Genomic DNA, 13,444 nt, shown 5'->3' on the forward strand with positions numbered 1-13,444 from the left:
TCGAACTCCAGACCTCGTGATCCGCCTGCCTCAGCCTCCCAAAGTGCTGGGATTACAGGCGTCAGCCACCGCGCCCGGCCACTTTTAAATAGAGTCATAAAGTTATAAAATTAAGTGGATGGGGTATTTAGGTCTGATTTGATTATTAATAATGGAGTATAAAGAAATTATAATCAAGAATACAATACCTGTTCAACAGACTTTGGCAACAAGATATCACCTTGGTTGTGTTTCCAGGGAAACTGGAGGTGAAGGCATTCTCTAAAACGTGATGGCAGTTGATGTCCACAGGAGTGCTGGAGAGTATGCCTAGAAGCAGAACAGAGTCCCATTTATTTTATTATTTGTTTATTTTTTAGTTTTATTTATGTATTTGTATATTTATTTATTTATTTTGAGACAGAGTCTTGCTCTTTTGCCCAGGCTAGAGTGCAGTGGCATGATCTCAACTCACTGCAACCTCCGCTTCCCGGGTTCAAGCGATTCAAGTGCTTCAGCCTCCCAAGTAGCTGTGATTACAGGTGCACGCCCAGCTGTTTTTTGTATTTTTAGTAGAGAGGCGGTTTCACCATGTTGGTCAGGCTGGACTCAAACTCCTGACATCAGGTGACCCACCCACCTTGGTCTCCCAATGTGCTGGGATTACAGGTGCGAGCCACTGCACCTGGCCCCATTTATTTTATTAATTAAGGAAGTCACTGAACCCTCATTCTGTTCTTAGCTTCTCCACCACACCGCACACCTTTAACTTTACAATATGCCGAAGAGCAGCTCTGACTCTCAGCTTTCTGTGGCGGTGTGTGCTGCACGTGCAAGCTGGAGGCACTGCCTGTCCTGAAAGCTGCCATTCATCCTGTGGGCACCAGGACACAAAGGACAGAGTGTAGTACCTGCGATGCAGGCTGTCATGAAGCAGGCCACGGTCCCCGCGATCAGAGCTCTCACTGCTCCCGAGGCGATGTCACGCTTTCTGGAAGGGGCCATGGATGCTGGGAAACATGGAAGGAGGGATGTGAGATCAATGTTGAAGTATTGATTAAAACCCTTAGCCTCTGAACATTGTTCTGGGGCTGGGCTCAGGTCAGCTGGCTTTTTTTTTTTTTTCTTTAACTTAACTTGGAAATTCAAGATTCAAGAACCTCGTAATAAACTCCACATACAGAGAAATTCTCTGCTGTGGGAAGAAGGGAAGAGGCTTGTTTGCCAAAAGGCTCAAAGGCTTTCATTCTCCACAGAAGAAACACCTCCTATGTTTCATCCAAAGGGCTGTTCATTGAGGGCATGGCAAGGCAAATGAGTGGCAGGAGGGATGACTAAGGAGATGATGTGTAACTCAACTGTCACCATCTACTTCTATGCCCATGGCAGACACCACTAAGAAATCACAGCCTTCTCCCACTGGACTTCCGACGGCTCTCAGAATCCTTCTCCAGGTGCCCATCATAAATCTATTGGCGTCGGCATGCAAGGTGAAGCCTACAGGTCACCCCTGGGCTGGGAGAAGCACCTGTATGTTTGAGAAAATTCTTCCTGAGGTCAGCTTGGATGTGCATGGGAAAACTATATTGCAGAGTAGAGATAAAAAAAAAAAAAAATGGACCCCAGAGGACTCATGACTGTTGAAAAGGCCCTTTTCTTCTCCTGACATGAATAACATTACAGAGCAAAATGGAGATCCAAGTATGTCTATGTCACATCTGTGTTGTTGAAGAATGTTCTTTTCACTTACTGAGTCCGCCGATCACAATTCCTAGGGACCCGATATTGGCAAAACCACAGAGAGCGTAAGTGGCGATTGTCTCAGAACGAATCTGTAAGCAAGCATAAACACATATGTATACACAGTCTGATCTGGCTTAATAAATCTGACATCCGACTGGGCTTCATTTTGACCATAAATTCAATATTGACAAATAAATGCACAGTCCATGGTATCAAATGCCCATTACTTCCTAGACCCCTTTTACCATCTCCACTTGAATTTTGTGGGAAAATGGAAGGGGACTGTGTGGACTCAGTGACTCTCTACAAAAGGCTTACAATTGGTAGCCTTGGCTTCTACAAATGCTGCTTTCTGGTCAATAATGCCTTCTAATATTCCATATGACCTGGCCATCTGCTACAGTGTGCCAGGGTCAGGACTAGTAGCTGGAGATACAAAATTGGTCCCAGAAAATATTCACATTACATTTACTTGACAAAGGACGTGTTCAGACTATATAAAGAACTGTTAATAAGATGATAAACAGCCAAGGAAAAATGAATAGAGATTTGGATACTTCACAAAAGCTCTGCAAATAACCAAAAAGTACATGAAAAGATGTTCAACATCATTGATCACCGGGGAAATGCAAAATAAAGCCACAATGAGATACTACTATACTTCCACTAAAGTAAAAAAACTGACAATACAAAGTGTTGACAAGGATATGAAGTGACTAGATCTCTTAGATATTGCTGGTGGGAATGTAAAATGACACAGTCTGTTTGTGAAACAGTATGGAAGTTTCTTCTTAACATGCGCTGCCTGAATGACCCAGCAATTTTTCTAGGAGAAACAAAAACACTCACCACAAAAAGATTGTACATAAATACTTATGGCAGCTTTATTAAATAGCCTCATGCTGGCAACAACTTTAATGTCATTCAGTAGGCAAATGGATAAACAATTGTGGATACCCATAAAATGAAATGCTGCTTTGCAATAAAAAGGAAATACATCCAAGAACATGAAAGCTAAGTGAGCACATGTATATGAAATTCTAGGGCCGGGTGCAGTGGCTCACGCCTGTAATCCCAGCACTTTGGGAGGTTGATGTGGGTAGATCATTTGAGGTCAGGAGTTCAAGACCATCCTGGCCAACATGGTGAAACTCTGCCTCTACTAAAAATAAATAAATAAATAAATAAATAAATAAATAAGCCAGGCATGATGGTGTGTGCCTGTAATCCCAGCTACTTGGGAGGCTGAGCCAGGAGAATTGCTTGAACCCAGGAGGCAGAGGTTGCAGTGAGCTGAGATTGCACCAGTGCACTATAGCCTGGGCGACAGAGTGAGACTCCATCTCAATAACAATAATAATAATAATAAATCCTAGAATATGCAAAAATAATTTACAGTGAAAGAATGGATATTGGTTGCCTGGGACTAGGTCTTTGGGTGGGGATGGGAGTGGAGTTGTTGACTACAAATGGCCATGAGGAAAACTTTTTTTTTAAAGGTGTGATAGAGATACTCTGTATGTTGAATATGGTTGTGGTTACATAGGTGACATCAAAACTGAGTCCTTAATTTGGTATTTAAGTTATAATTCAGTGGAAAGGATATAATTTAAAAATAATTATGTTAATCAAAAGGAAATTTTTAGCTATCACAGGAGCTTCCTGATAGTCGGGCCATGGTGTGTGTACTGCAGCTCTGACCACTCCTTGGGAATGTCAGGACGCCCAGCTGGAAGTAGGAGAAGGAACATCCTTTTCACGGGGCAGTCAGAGGATGGAAGATGAATTCATGAAAGCATGGGTGTGGCCCTGTGACTCAAGAGATACTGCTTAGGCCAATTTTTTCTCAGTTTGAGGACTGATTCAAACTGAGGCTCAGAAGATCCCATCTACTCTATTGTTCCCCAGAGGCATACCCAGTCTGACAAAGGTACCCACGTGACTAAAGCAATAATTTTCCAATATCCTCAAAACTCTATGATTTTGTTCAAAGAATAAACCGAGCAATTCTACACTCATTCAAGACTCAAGTGGCCATGGTAAGATTTTTGTTGATTCCAAGGCCCCTCTTCTCTCTCATGGTTTCTGAGAACTCTCCTTTGTTGATATTTTCCATCAGCGTGCATATAGCCAGCAGGAAAAAAAAACATTTCAAGTAGGTATGCAGTCCACCGTTCCTGGAAAAGCTGTCCTTGTTCCCCACTTTTTTCTAGTGCTTTTCATTTAGTTCAGCTGGCTTCAAAACCAGGCATGCTTATTAAGAGATTGTGGGGAGAAAGATAAGGGGCTTGAAACTCCTCTTTCCCCTTTCCTGGGATAAGTGGGAAGGGGACACACAGATGTGGCCACGATGGGTTTTAGAAAAGGAAAAGGAGGCTGGGATAATTCCACGCTGACTTTGCCCACAAATGTGCAAGATGATGTGATGAAAAGAGATGCACCGTACTAGGAAAATATTAATAACACACCTTACAGCTCTCCTTGTGTCTGCACAGGATGCCATACATACAGGATGGTCATTATAGCACTATCTCTGATAGTGAAAAAACAGATAACTGCTTATCAGAATGGGACTAGTTAAGATGAATTATGGTGTGCAATACAATAGAATACTATGTCACAGGCGCTGATATGGAAAGGTACCTGAGACACGTTATTAAGTGCAAAGGACAAGGTTAAAAACAGTGAGTATATGTTACAGGGAGAAGAGCTCCAGAGAAAGAAGAAGGTTGCCTTACTTTTTCCTTTATCTTTTTTTGGACCTTTTGAATTTTATACTACGGTATGTGTTACATGTAAACAAATGAATAAAAACAGACATAGTATTGTCTTTAGGAAAGAGAAAGTGATGGAATAAAGGGCTCATCCTGGGGCATGGGGGTAGTATTCCTCTTATCTCAGATGGAGGTCAGCATGGGCATAATTCAGTGGATATCACTGGTGTTTTGCCTCACGGACCCACATAATACGTTCTGTTCTGTGGCACCTCTTCGAGGAGACTGTTGGGATGCCCTCCTCCACTTCTAGGTTGTGAGCAAAAATTGCTGAAACTCATCTGCATTTTGTTGATTGCAAATCAGAAATTTGGAGAAGCAAAATGCCTTTCCCATCGTGACTCAACAATAGCGGAGGCCACTGAGCTCTGTTTCCAAATGTTCTCTCTGTGCCTGCCTTTGGTTGGGCTCACCCCTAAACTCAATCAGCTCTACTGTTCTGTCACTACCCTCGTAATAACCTTTCCACACAACTGCTTCGTGCTGCCAGAACACAGAGCCCGGCCTGCTCATTAACAAAACGATTCTTTCCTGGCAACTGGCAACTGGGGATAGAAAACATTTCACTTAATTTAGCCTATTGTTTACTTTTGGCAGGGAAACAAACTGGTTTTGGTGGCATCTAAACAATGAGAATAATTGGCCAAGCTTTACTGGGAGGTTAGTTGAAGAATGAACATGCGAGAACAGGGAAATCTGCAGAGCCCCCGCTCATGTCAGAGGTGTGGGTCAAAATGCCCTAGCTGTAAAATATAAATCAGTGCTCCCCCCGGAGTGGGCTTTTACATTGGTGTGCTATGTGGGAGTCAATCTGCAGGCTTGTTCTTTGGGAGGCCGGGAAGGATGGTAGTGTTGTTTGTGGGTGAGCAGACTCAGAACCTTAGGCAGGCTACTTTTCCTCCCCTTTCGTTTTTAAACCAAGTACATGCCTGGAACATTAATTCCAAATGGATTGTTTCAATGAGTACTAGGGATGCTCAGGAATGTTAACCATTTCCTTAAGAGTTTCCATGAGTGACAATTCTGTTGTCCGGGGGAGAAAGTTGCAAACTCAACTACAAACATGACCTCACCTGAGTTCCTCATCCCACCAAAGCCCAGACAGATGTGAATGTCTCCTTGCAGGCTACTGACCTGAAGTCCTGATGTAATTATGGTGCTTGTCTCAAGGCTTTCAGATCACAGACTGAGTCTTTTCTCTCCCTGATCCACGTGGAGAGCAGTAATGATGCTACACTCTCTCTCAAGGATGTCCAAGCATGATGTTACTTTTAGACGGTTTCTCAGAGCTCACAGAATCCATTAAGTTCAAAGGGAGAGGTCTTTATGATCACTAGACTGTCAGCCACTAGACTATGAGGGCAGGGGCCCCATGACTTGCTGAATGCTATGGCCTCAGTACTCAGCACATTGCACATAAAACATTTTTTATGTTTTATTCAACAAATTTTGGTTGATTGATTGCAGTCCCAGCTCATGTGACTCTGGGTCTGTGTCCACAGTCCTCAAAAGTAAATGATCACAATGGCAATGATTAGCTATGTCTACACACTCATACACACACACTCTCTCTGATTAATTCAACATAACTGAAAATTAGGAAGTTCTATGTACGTTATGAGCTCCATGAGCCATAGATTTTAGGTTGTTTTTCCCTCTGATCTATCCCAGGTGCCTGGCATAGTGCTTGACGCACAGAGGCATAAGTAATAGATGAATGCAGGTATGTGATGAAGAAATGTACCGAGAAATTAAAATAGTTACTCACTGATATATATTGCTGCACACCATTCACAAATTTGGGTCCACCTTCTTTCCTCAAGTGGATCCATTTTGAGAGGTGCTCGTAAGCCACAAATTCATTGAAGAAGGTCTTATAACCTATGAGTCTGGCAACCATAAAACTGTCCTGCCATTCCACTCCCATTATGAAGGAAAAGGGCATGAAGATGTAGGAGCAGATTAGCTACAGAAACCAAAAGTAGACACTTGATTAGAACAGTGATTTGCTTTCAGTTCTGCCTCCTCGGTGATAACACTGTTCCTGATCCCTCTGTCTCCTTTAGGCACAGAAATTCCTTCTTCCCTTGCCCATCTTTACCCATCAGAAATCAGAACTAGAAATCGGTCATTTGAAGTAAGCTGGATTCTTGGGGAAGGGGCCAGGAGAGACTGACGGTCGTTGCGGGGAAGGAGGGTGATAGGAGACAGAGAAAAGGTGGGTGGGAAGTTGGGGGATGCATGAGAAGCTTTTATAGCATGGAAGAGTCCACTGAGGTCGTCAGGGTGGGCTGTTTACAAACCTATTTTATTTTTAAACAAAGATAGGCAGAAACAAAACAGAGGGCAGGGGTGTGATATGATTATACCTCAAAACTCAGCTGTGGGTAGTCAAACATATTTCCAAACCAGGACAAGGCTGAATTCATAAAAGACAGCAGGGCCAGGAAGGCAATCAAATTCACAGCAATGTTGGCCACCAGGGAGATGGAGGAGGAAGCTCCTTGTGTTGCAGCTTCTAGAAGATTCCCTGAATCGCTTTATCAAGAAATAGCAATTCTAGAATTACCAAAGGGTTGTTAGGGGATGGACACCATTGGTGCAGAAGTAGCACAATCAGAGCTTAGACAAGAGACAAACTATCAGGCCCCTGCCTTGCTCAAAGTACTCACCTGAATCCCATGACATCATGAAGTGGGCATATGGGTATTTAACCATGTTTGTTCTTGTTTTTAAAGAGATAGGGTCTTGTTCTGTTTCTCAGGCTGGAGTAAAGTGATGTGATCATAGCTCATTGGAGCCTCCAACTCCTAGGCTCAAGTGATCCTCCTTCCTCAGTCTCCCGAATAGCTGGGACTACAGGTGTGTGCCACCATGCTTGGCTAATTTTTTTTTTTTTTTTTTAAGAGACGGGGTCATGCTACATGGCACGGGCTGGTCTTAAACTGCTGGGCTTAAGCGATCCTCTTACCTTAGCCTCCAGAGTCTGGGTAACTTACATTACTTTTAAAATTTGGGAACATTTATAATAAAAACTTGGAAAATGATAAAAATATTACAAGTTTAAAAATGATTTTTATTACAAGTAGCTGCCAGAGAATAGTTATAAAATATAAATGCTATAAAAACTAATGATTCAAAAACAACAATAAATCAATGATTCAAGGAAGGCTGTAAATGCATCACCTCATTTAGAGATGGAGTGCCACCATCACTTTGAATCCGCCTGTGTACTCTTCTTTGATCCCATCCTGCCCTCTAATCTCAGAGGTACCTGTCTTCCTAAAATTCACTCATCATCCCCTTTCTTTACCATTTTCCTACATGTCTGTATCCCTAAAAAATACATTGTGTGTCCGGGTACAGTGGCTCACACCCTATAATCCCAGCACTTTGGGAGGCCGATGCAGGTGGATTTCTTGAGCCCAGGAGTTTGAGACCAGTCTGGGCAACATGGCAAAATGCTGTCTCTACAAAAAGTACAAAAATTAGCTGGGTATGGTGGTGCATGCCTGTAGTCCCTGCTACTCAAGGGGCTGAGGTGGGAGGATCATTTGAGCTCAGCCTGGGTGACAGAGTGAGACCCTGTCAATAAAACAAAAAAACAAAAAAACCCAAAAACAACAACAACAAAAGAAACACACACAAAAACATTGTGCAAGTCTGCACACTGAGTAACTTTATAAGTGGAATTATGCTATATTCTTTGGCGGCTTGCTTTTTCACTCATGGTTGACTTTATCTACATACAAGTAAGGGTGAATTTCGGACACATGTTGGTTGCTGATGAATTCTGTTATTTAAGGAAATACTCTTGAACATCCTAAATTCCTTAGTCTTTTCCACTCTGTTTTTTTCTTTTTCACAGAGCAAAATAAAAGGAACCAGCTTTCTTATAAGAGGAACCTCCAGAAATGGTCATCCTATGACTGTCTAAACCAAGGCTCCATAAACACTCTGCTATATTTACAAAGAAATATCTTCACAACAAACAGATATGGAAATGTATTGACATTAGGTATTTAGAGAGGTTGATGTCAAGTATTAAACAAGATTTTGGCCAGGACCCGGCGCTTTGGGAGGCTGAGGCAGGAGGATCCCTTGAGCCCAGGAGCTGGAGATCAGCCTGGGCAACATAGTGAGACCCCTGTTTCTAAAAAACTTAAAAAATTAGCTGAGTGTGGTGGCACATTCCTGTAGTATCAGCTACTTAAGAGGCTGAGGTGGGAGGATAACTTGAGCCTGGGAGGTCGAGGCTGCAGTGAGCTGTGTTCATACCACTGCACTCCAGCTTGAGCGACAGAGCAAAACTTTAAAAAAAAAGCCTTTTTTGAGCAAGTCTCAAAAAAAGGAAATAAAATAAGACTCTTTTTGGTGAAGTCTAAATAGTCTTTGGACTTACTTAAATATCGTAATTCACTGTGCTTTCCGGTTATCGAATTTTTGCTGTACATTGAATTTGGAGTCCCCCACCCCAGCTTGGGTAGTCATTAATTAGGTGAATGTGTCACACTTACCCACTTTCCATTTTCATGGCATTCTTGAGGGTTATTTTAGGTTTTTCTGTTTCAGGCCAAAAGAGTTTAGCAGCAGCCAATGACGCAGGTGCCGACATAACCGAGGCTGTTAACAAGTGGGAGGACGGAACCTGCAATTTCAGAAGAAAGAAGGCAAACCCAGGGTTAGCTTTTTTCTTGTGTTCAGAGGAAGGGTCCAAGAGCTCCGCAAGGGAAGAAACAGGGTAGGGGGTTGCTGCTATGACAGAAGACAATGTTTCTTTGGAGGTCTGGAAGAGCCACTCTAGCTCAGTGAGCCAAGTTGCGGGCATCGCCTTAAGAGGCTGAGGGATAAGGGAGACATTTGTGCTAACTGACCACATCCCTCGGGAGAAGCATAAAAATGAAATCTGATTGTTTCAGAAAAGAATTAATCCTATGTTGTGGAAACTTTCAAGGAAGATTCCTCAACTTCTCTGTTGCCCTTTTGAATGCTCAGACAGCCCCTAGAGAATGTATGTCATTACAATTTTTTTTTTTTCTTTGAGATGGAGTCTTGCTCTATCATCCAGGCTGGAGTGCAGTGGTGCGATCTTGGCTCACTGCAACCTCCGCCTCCCCAGTCAAGTGATTCTCCTGCTTCAGCTTCTTGAGTAGCTGGGATTACAGGAGCCCACCACCACACCCAGCTAAGTTTTGTATTTTTTAGTAGAGATGGGGTTTCGCTATGTTGGCCAGGCTGGTCTTGAATTCCCAACCTCAGGTGATCCGCCCACCTTGTTCTCTCAAAGTGCTGGGATTACAGGCATGAGCCACCGCACCCAGCCTCATTACATCATTTTAGATAGGGGCTGGGGAGTGGAGAAGGGACTCGTGATTCACTTGCAGATGTGTATATTCTCCTCTCTCCATCTTCCTTTTGCTCTCCTGAGATCCTTGGTGCCTTTACACAATCTTCATTGATCTGGAGGCCCTTTAATTTGTACATGACTTCTGTTTCCTTTATCGCAGGTCGACTCATTCCCCTTCCCGCCCCCGCTCACATGGTTTCTGGATTCTCTTCCACATATGTTCAGAATTCCAGGATCAGCACCTCCCTGCCTGTTCCTGTTCCCCCCAAAACATTTTTGAGGCAGCATTTCTGCAGTGGGGATGGCATTCCCCAGATGATCCACGCAAGCCGCTCATTCCACAGGTGTCCTTTGCTCCTTTCTTCTTGCCTCCTCCTACTAATTGGCACTCCAAGGCCTGGATGAAGGCCTAGAATGAAGCCCACTTACCTTGTAAGAAATCCTAGCCTCCTGAGTCACACCGTGACTGGGCTATGTTACTCAGTTTCAATATCGGGGACTGTGCCTCTGTGTGGCTTGTAAACTCTGTGGGTCGGGGCGGGTCGGGGCGCATGCACCAGTTACAACATTCCCTAGCCTTATACTACAGACTGCCAACTCTCAAACTTGGCTGTACATTAGAATCTGAGGAATTTTTAAAAAATATTGATGCCTGGGTCTCATCCCAAGGAACTGTGGTTTAATTACTCAGATACGGACCTGGGCATTAGAGAATTAAAAGCTCCCAGGTGATTCTAATGTGCAGAAAAGTTTGAGAATCACTGCTCTAGACCAGGGGTCAGAAAAGTTTTTCTGTAAAGCTCCAGAAAATAATGTTGTTGGCTTTTTGGATCACAACGACTCAACTCTGTAGCACGGAAGCTGCCATAGACAAATGAATAAAAGTAGTTGCTTTCCAATAATTCATTTCCCCAAACAGGAGCAATTGGGATTCGGCCCACGGGCCGTAGTTTATTGACTCCCAGTCCAGATCACCTTGACTGAGGTAACAGTTTTTTTTGTTTTTTTTTTTAACAGATTTAAATTTTCAACCAAAGCAACTTCATCATACGATTGCATTTTTCTATTTTTATTCTGCAGATAGAACTCACATTTAGACAGCAGGGATATGAAGCCCCAAAACTCCTTGGGGTCCCTATGTTCAAACGCCAAAGCAACTGTGACCAACTTTTGCCATATGGCAAAACAAAACAAAAAAACACTCTCTTGGCCTCCTTTTCCCACCAGCAATGGAAAAGAAAAAAAATAACAAGAGCAAAGAAAGAAGAGGTTGACGTTTTCATAAGTTTATTCCAAAATATTCTTACCCCAAAAGAAATGTATGCACCTAAGACGCTTCCAGCAATTGTAGAGAACCCGGCGGTCATGATGGCGTGGAGTTCAGACTTGGTGATGTAGGGTAAATATGGTCGGACCAGCAGTGGAGACTCCGTCTGGAGACAAAGAAGGGTGACCAGGTTGCTTTTTAAATCTGTGCGGGGGTGGGGCAAGGGGTGCCAATCTACTTATAATTTTATTCTTTAAAGCAGAGAGTTTCTAAGAGTGAACCCCAGACCAACTTCATAAGCGTCACCTGGAAACTCATTAGAAATGCAAATTATTTCGATTTACTAAATTAGAAACTCCAAGGGCGGGAGCTAGCAATCTGTATTTTCACAAGCTTTCCGGGTGATTCCAATGCATGCTCAAATTTGAGAACCCACACCATCGACCTGTGAGTTATTTGAACTCTAGATCAGTTTCCATATGTGGTCATGTGTAAATTTTGCAAAATTTGTGAGGCTAGACATAGAAAGCCTCCACCCAGCCTAGGAATGGATGCTGTGATGACTTGGTGCACTCCTCTAAGGGTCAACTGACTCTACCCAGTGGCCTGAACTTCTGGATGGGTGATTTCTAAGCCACTGTGGCTTCCAATCTTCCAACTTCACCTTGACAGACCCTAAACCTATTTCCTGATACCTCAGGGAAATAGAGACACAAGCATTAAAAACAAACAAACAACCTCAGCAATAACAAGGACAGGTGCCTGCAGGCCCTTCTGTAATTGGGAGTCAGAGAGCCCTCTCTGATGGGTGGAAAGGAAGAAGCAGACGGACTATAGTTGGAAAGGCTTGAAACCCATTAAGGAGGACAGGCAGCCTGCGGCGTGGGGCTCTCCATAGATAATAGCTGTACTTTTAGCATATTAAGTATCAAATTGAACATCACAGAAGCTTGTGTGCAATTTTACAATTTTCTCCTCATTATCTCTAATTGTTCTATAAGATTGAATGTGTGGTGCCTCGATCTATCGACTAGGAACCCTGTGCATGAGCCCTCTTATCCTGCAGGTAGGAGCAATCAACTCAAGATGGTGCCCTAATTAGTCCTGGGAGATTTTATGACTGTAATTATAATTATTTCAACTCCTAGGGAAGGAATCGTGGGCCCCCACTCTAAAGACTATGCTCCAGGCTAGTAAGCATAGATTTTTTTTTTTTTTTTGATACAGTTTTGCTCTTGTTGCCCAGGCTGGAGTGCAGTGGCATGATCTCTGCTCACTGCATACTGTACCTCCTGGGTTCAAGCGATTCTCCTGGCTCAGCCTCCTGAGTAGCTGGGATTACAGGCATGTGCCACCACGCCCAGCTAATTTTGGATTTTTAGTAGAGACGGGGTTTCTCCATGTTGGTCAGGCTGGTCTCGAACTGCCGACCTCAGGTGATCTGCCTGCCTTGGCCTCCCAAAGTGCTGGGATTACAGGCATGAGCCACTGCACTAGGCCGTAAGCATAGTCTTTAGAGTAGAGGCCCATGCTTCTTGTTGGCTTACCAACAAGAAGGTTCCACCTGCCTGGAGCAGTTGTAAGCCTGGGATTTGGGGCTATGTGTTTTTCTGAGTGACTTGATTTTTGCTTCAAATTCAATTGCCTTGCCAGTGGTGCTGGCAAGCATTCACACCTGGTTTTCGTGGCGTGTGACTCCATTCTACCTGAAGCTGCATATCTGGAGTGATGAGGGACTTATTACAATTTCTTACTGATCCACCCCTTAGCAATGCTGCTATTTTGAGGGACACTCCTTGGCATTATAGTTATTTGCTTAAATGGGCTTCAGGCAAAAGAGCATTTCTCCATGTGATGGAATAGGGAGGTGAAAATTGCAGCCTAAAAGCTTAATTTTGATGAGAGGAGAAAAACCTGAAAGCATTTTTTTCAGGCTCAGCAAAGACAGAATATTGACCAGTTCAGACAAGCTGAGAATATGCTCAAGTGTTTACACAGTTGCATGGTTGTTGGTGGAAAGGCTGTTTGGTCTCCTCCATTGCCACAGGCATTATAGTTTAGAATGGGAGGCTGCCTGTTCCATGTTTGCGGCTTCGAGATTTGGAAATAGTGAAATCCATCCAAGTGGAAGAGCTAACAGCCTCTGAATAGTTGACCAGAAACCTCACAATCACTAAATTCAGATTTATTGAGAATCTATATGAGAAGCTCTATGTCTATGCTTTAGTAAAATGACAACCTTCCATCCTCTTCATAATCATTCTCAAGAACCCAATTCCACAATACCATACCCAGATTGTTAAAAGGAATTTCCCTCTCTTTCTCTCGCTCTCT

The 13,444-nt window shown here is 43.3% G+C and overlaps 2 protein-coding genes across 3 annotated transcripts in view; one reads left to right on the forward strand and one right to left on the reverse strand.

Moving 5' to 3' along the window:
• RMI1 (RecQ mediated genome instability 1) overlaps window positions 1-13,444 on the forward strand; it is a 640,651-nt gene that overhangs the window by 303,524 nt on the left and 323,683 nt on the right. The gene's annotated exons all lie outside the window — the stretch shown is intronic.
• The window catches only part of SLC28A3 (solute carrier family 28 member 3), a 65,795-nt gene that overhangs the window by 4,565 nt on the left and 47,786 nt on the right, over window positions 1-13,444 (reverse strand). For both annotated transcript variants that reach the window (XM_005582042.4, XM_045373038.2), the window contains 7 exons: window positions 11,151-11,276; window positions 9,014-9,144; window positions 6,866-7,034; window positions 6,265-6,462; window positions 1,730-1,811; window positions 891-989; window positions 189-309 (listed from right to left, as the gene is read on the reverse strand). In XM_005582042.4, coding sequence (XP_005582099.3) covers window positions 189-309; window positions 891-989; window positions 1,730-1,811; window positions 6,265-6,462; window positions 6,866-7,034; window positions 9,014-9,144; window positions 11,151-11,276 — 926 coding nt within the window. The remainder of the gene's footprint in view (window positions 1-188; window positions 310-890; window positions 990-1,729; window positions 1,812-6,264; window positions 6,463-6,865; window positions 7,035-9,013; window positions 9,145-11,150; window positions 11,277-13,444) is intronic.

The sequence above is a fragment of the Macaca fascicularis genome, chromosome 15, assembly GCF_037993035.2.
Source record: "Macaca fascicularis isolate 582-1 chromosome 15, T2T-MFA8v1.1".
In the NCBI taxonomy this organism is placed as follows: Eukaryota; Metazoa; Chordata; class Mammalia; order Primates; family Cercopithecidae; genus Macaca; species Macaca fascicularis.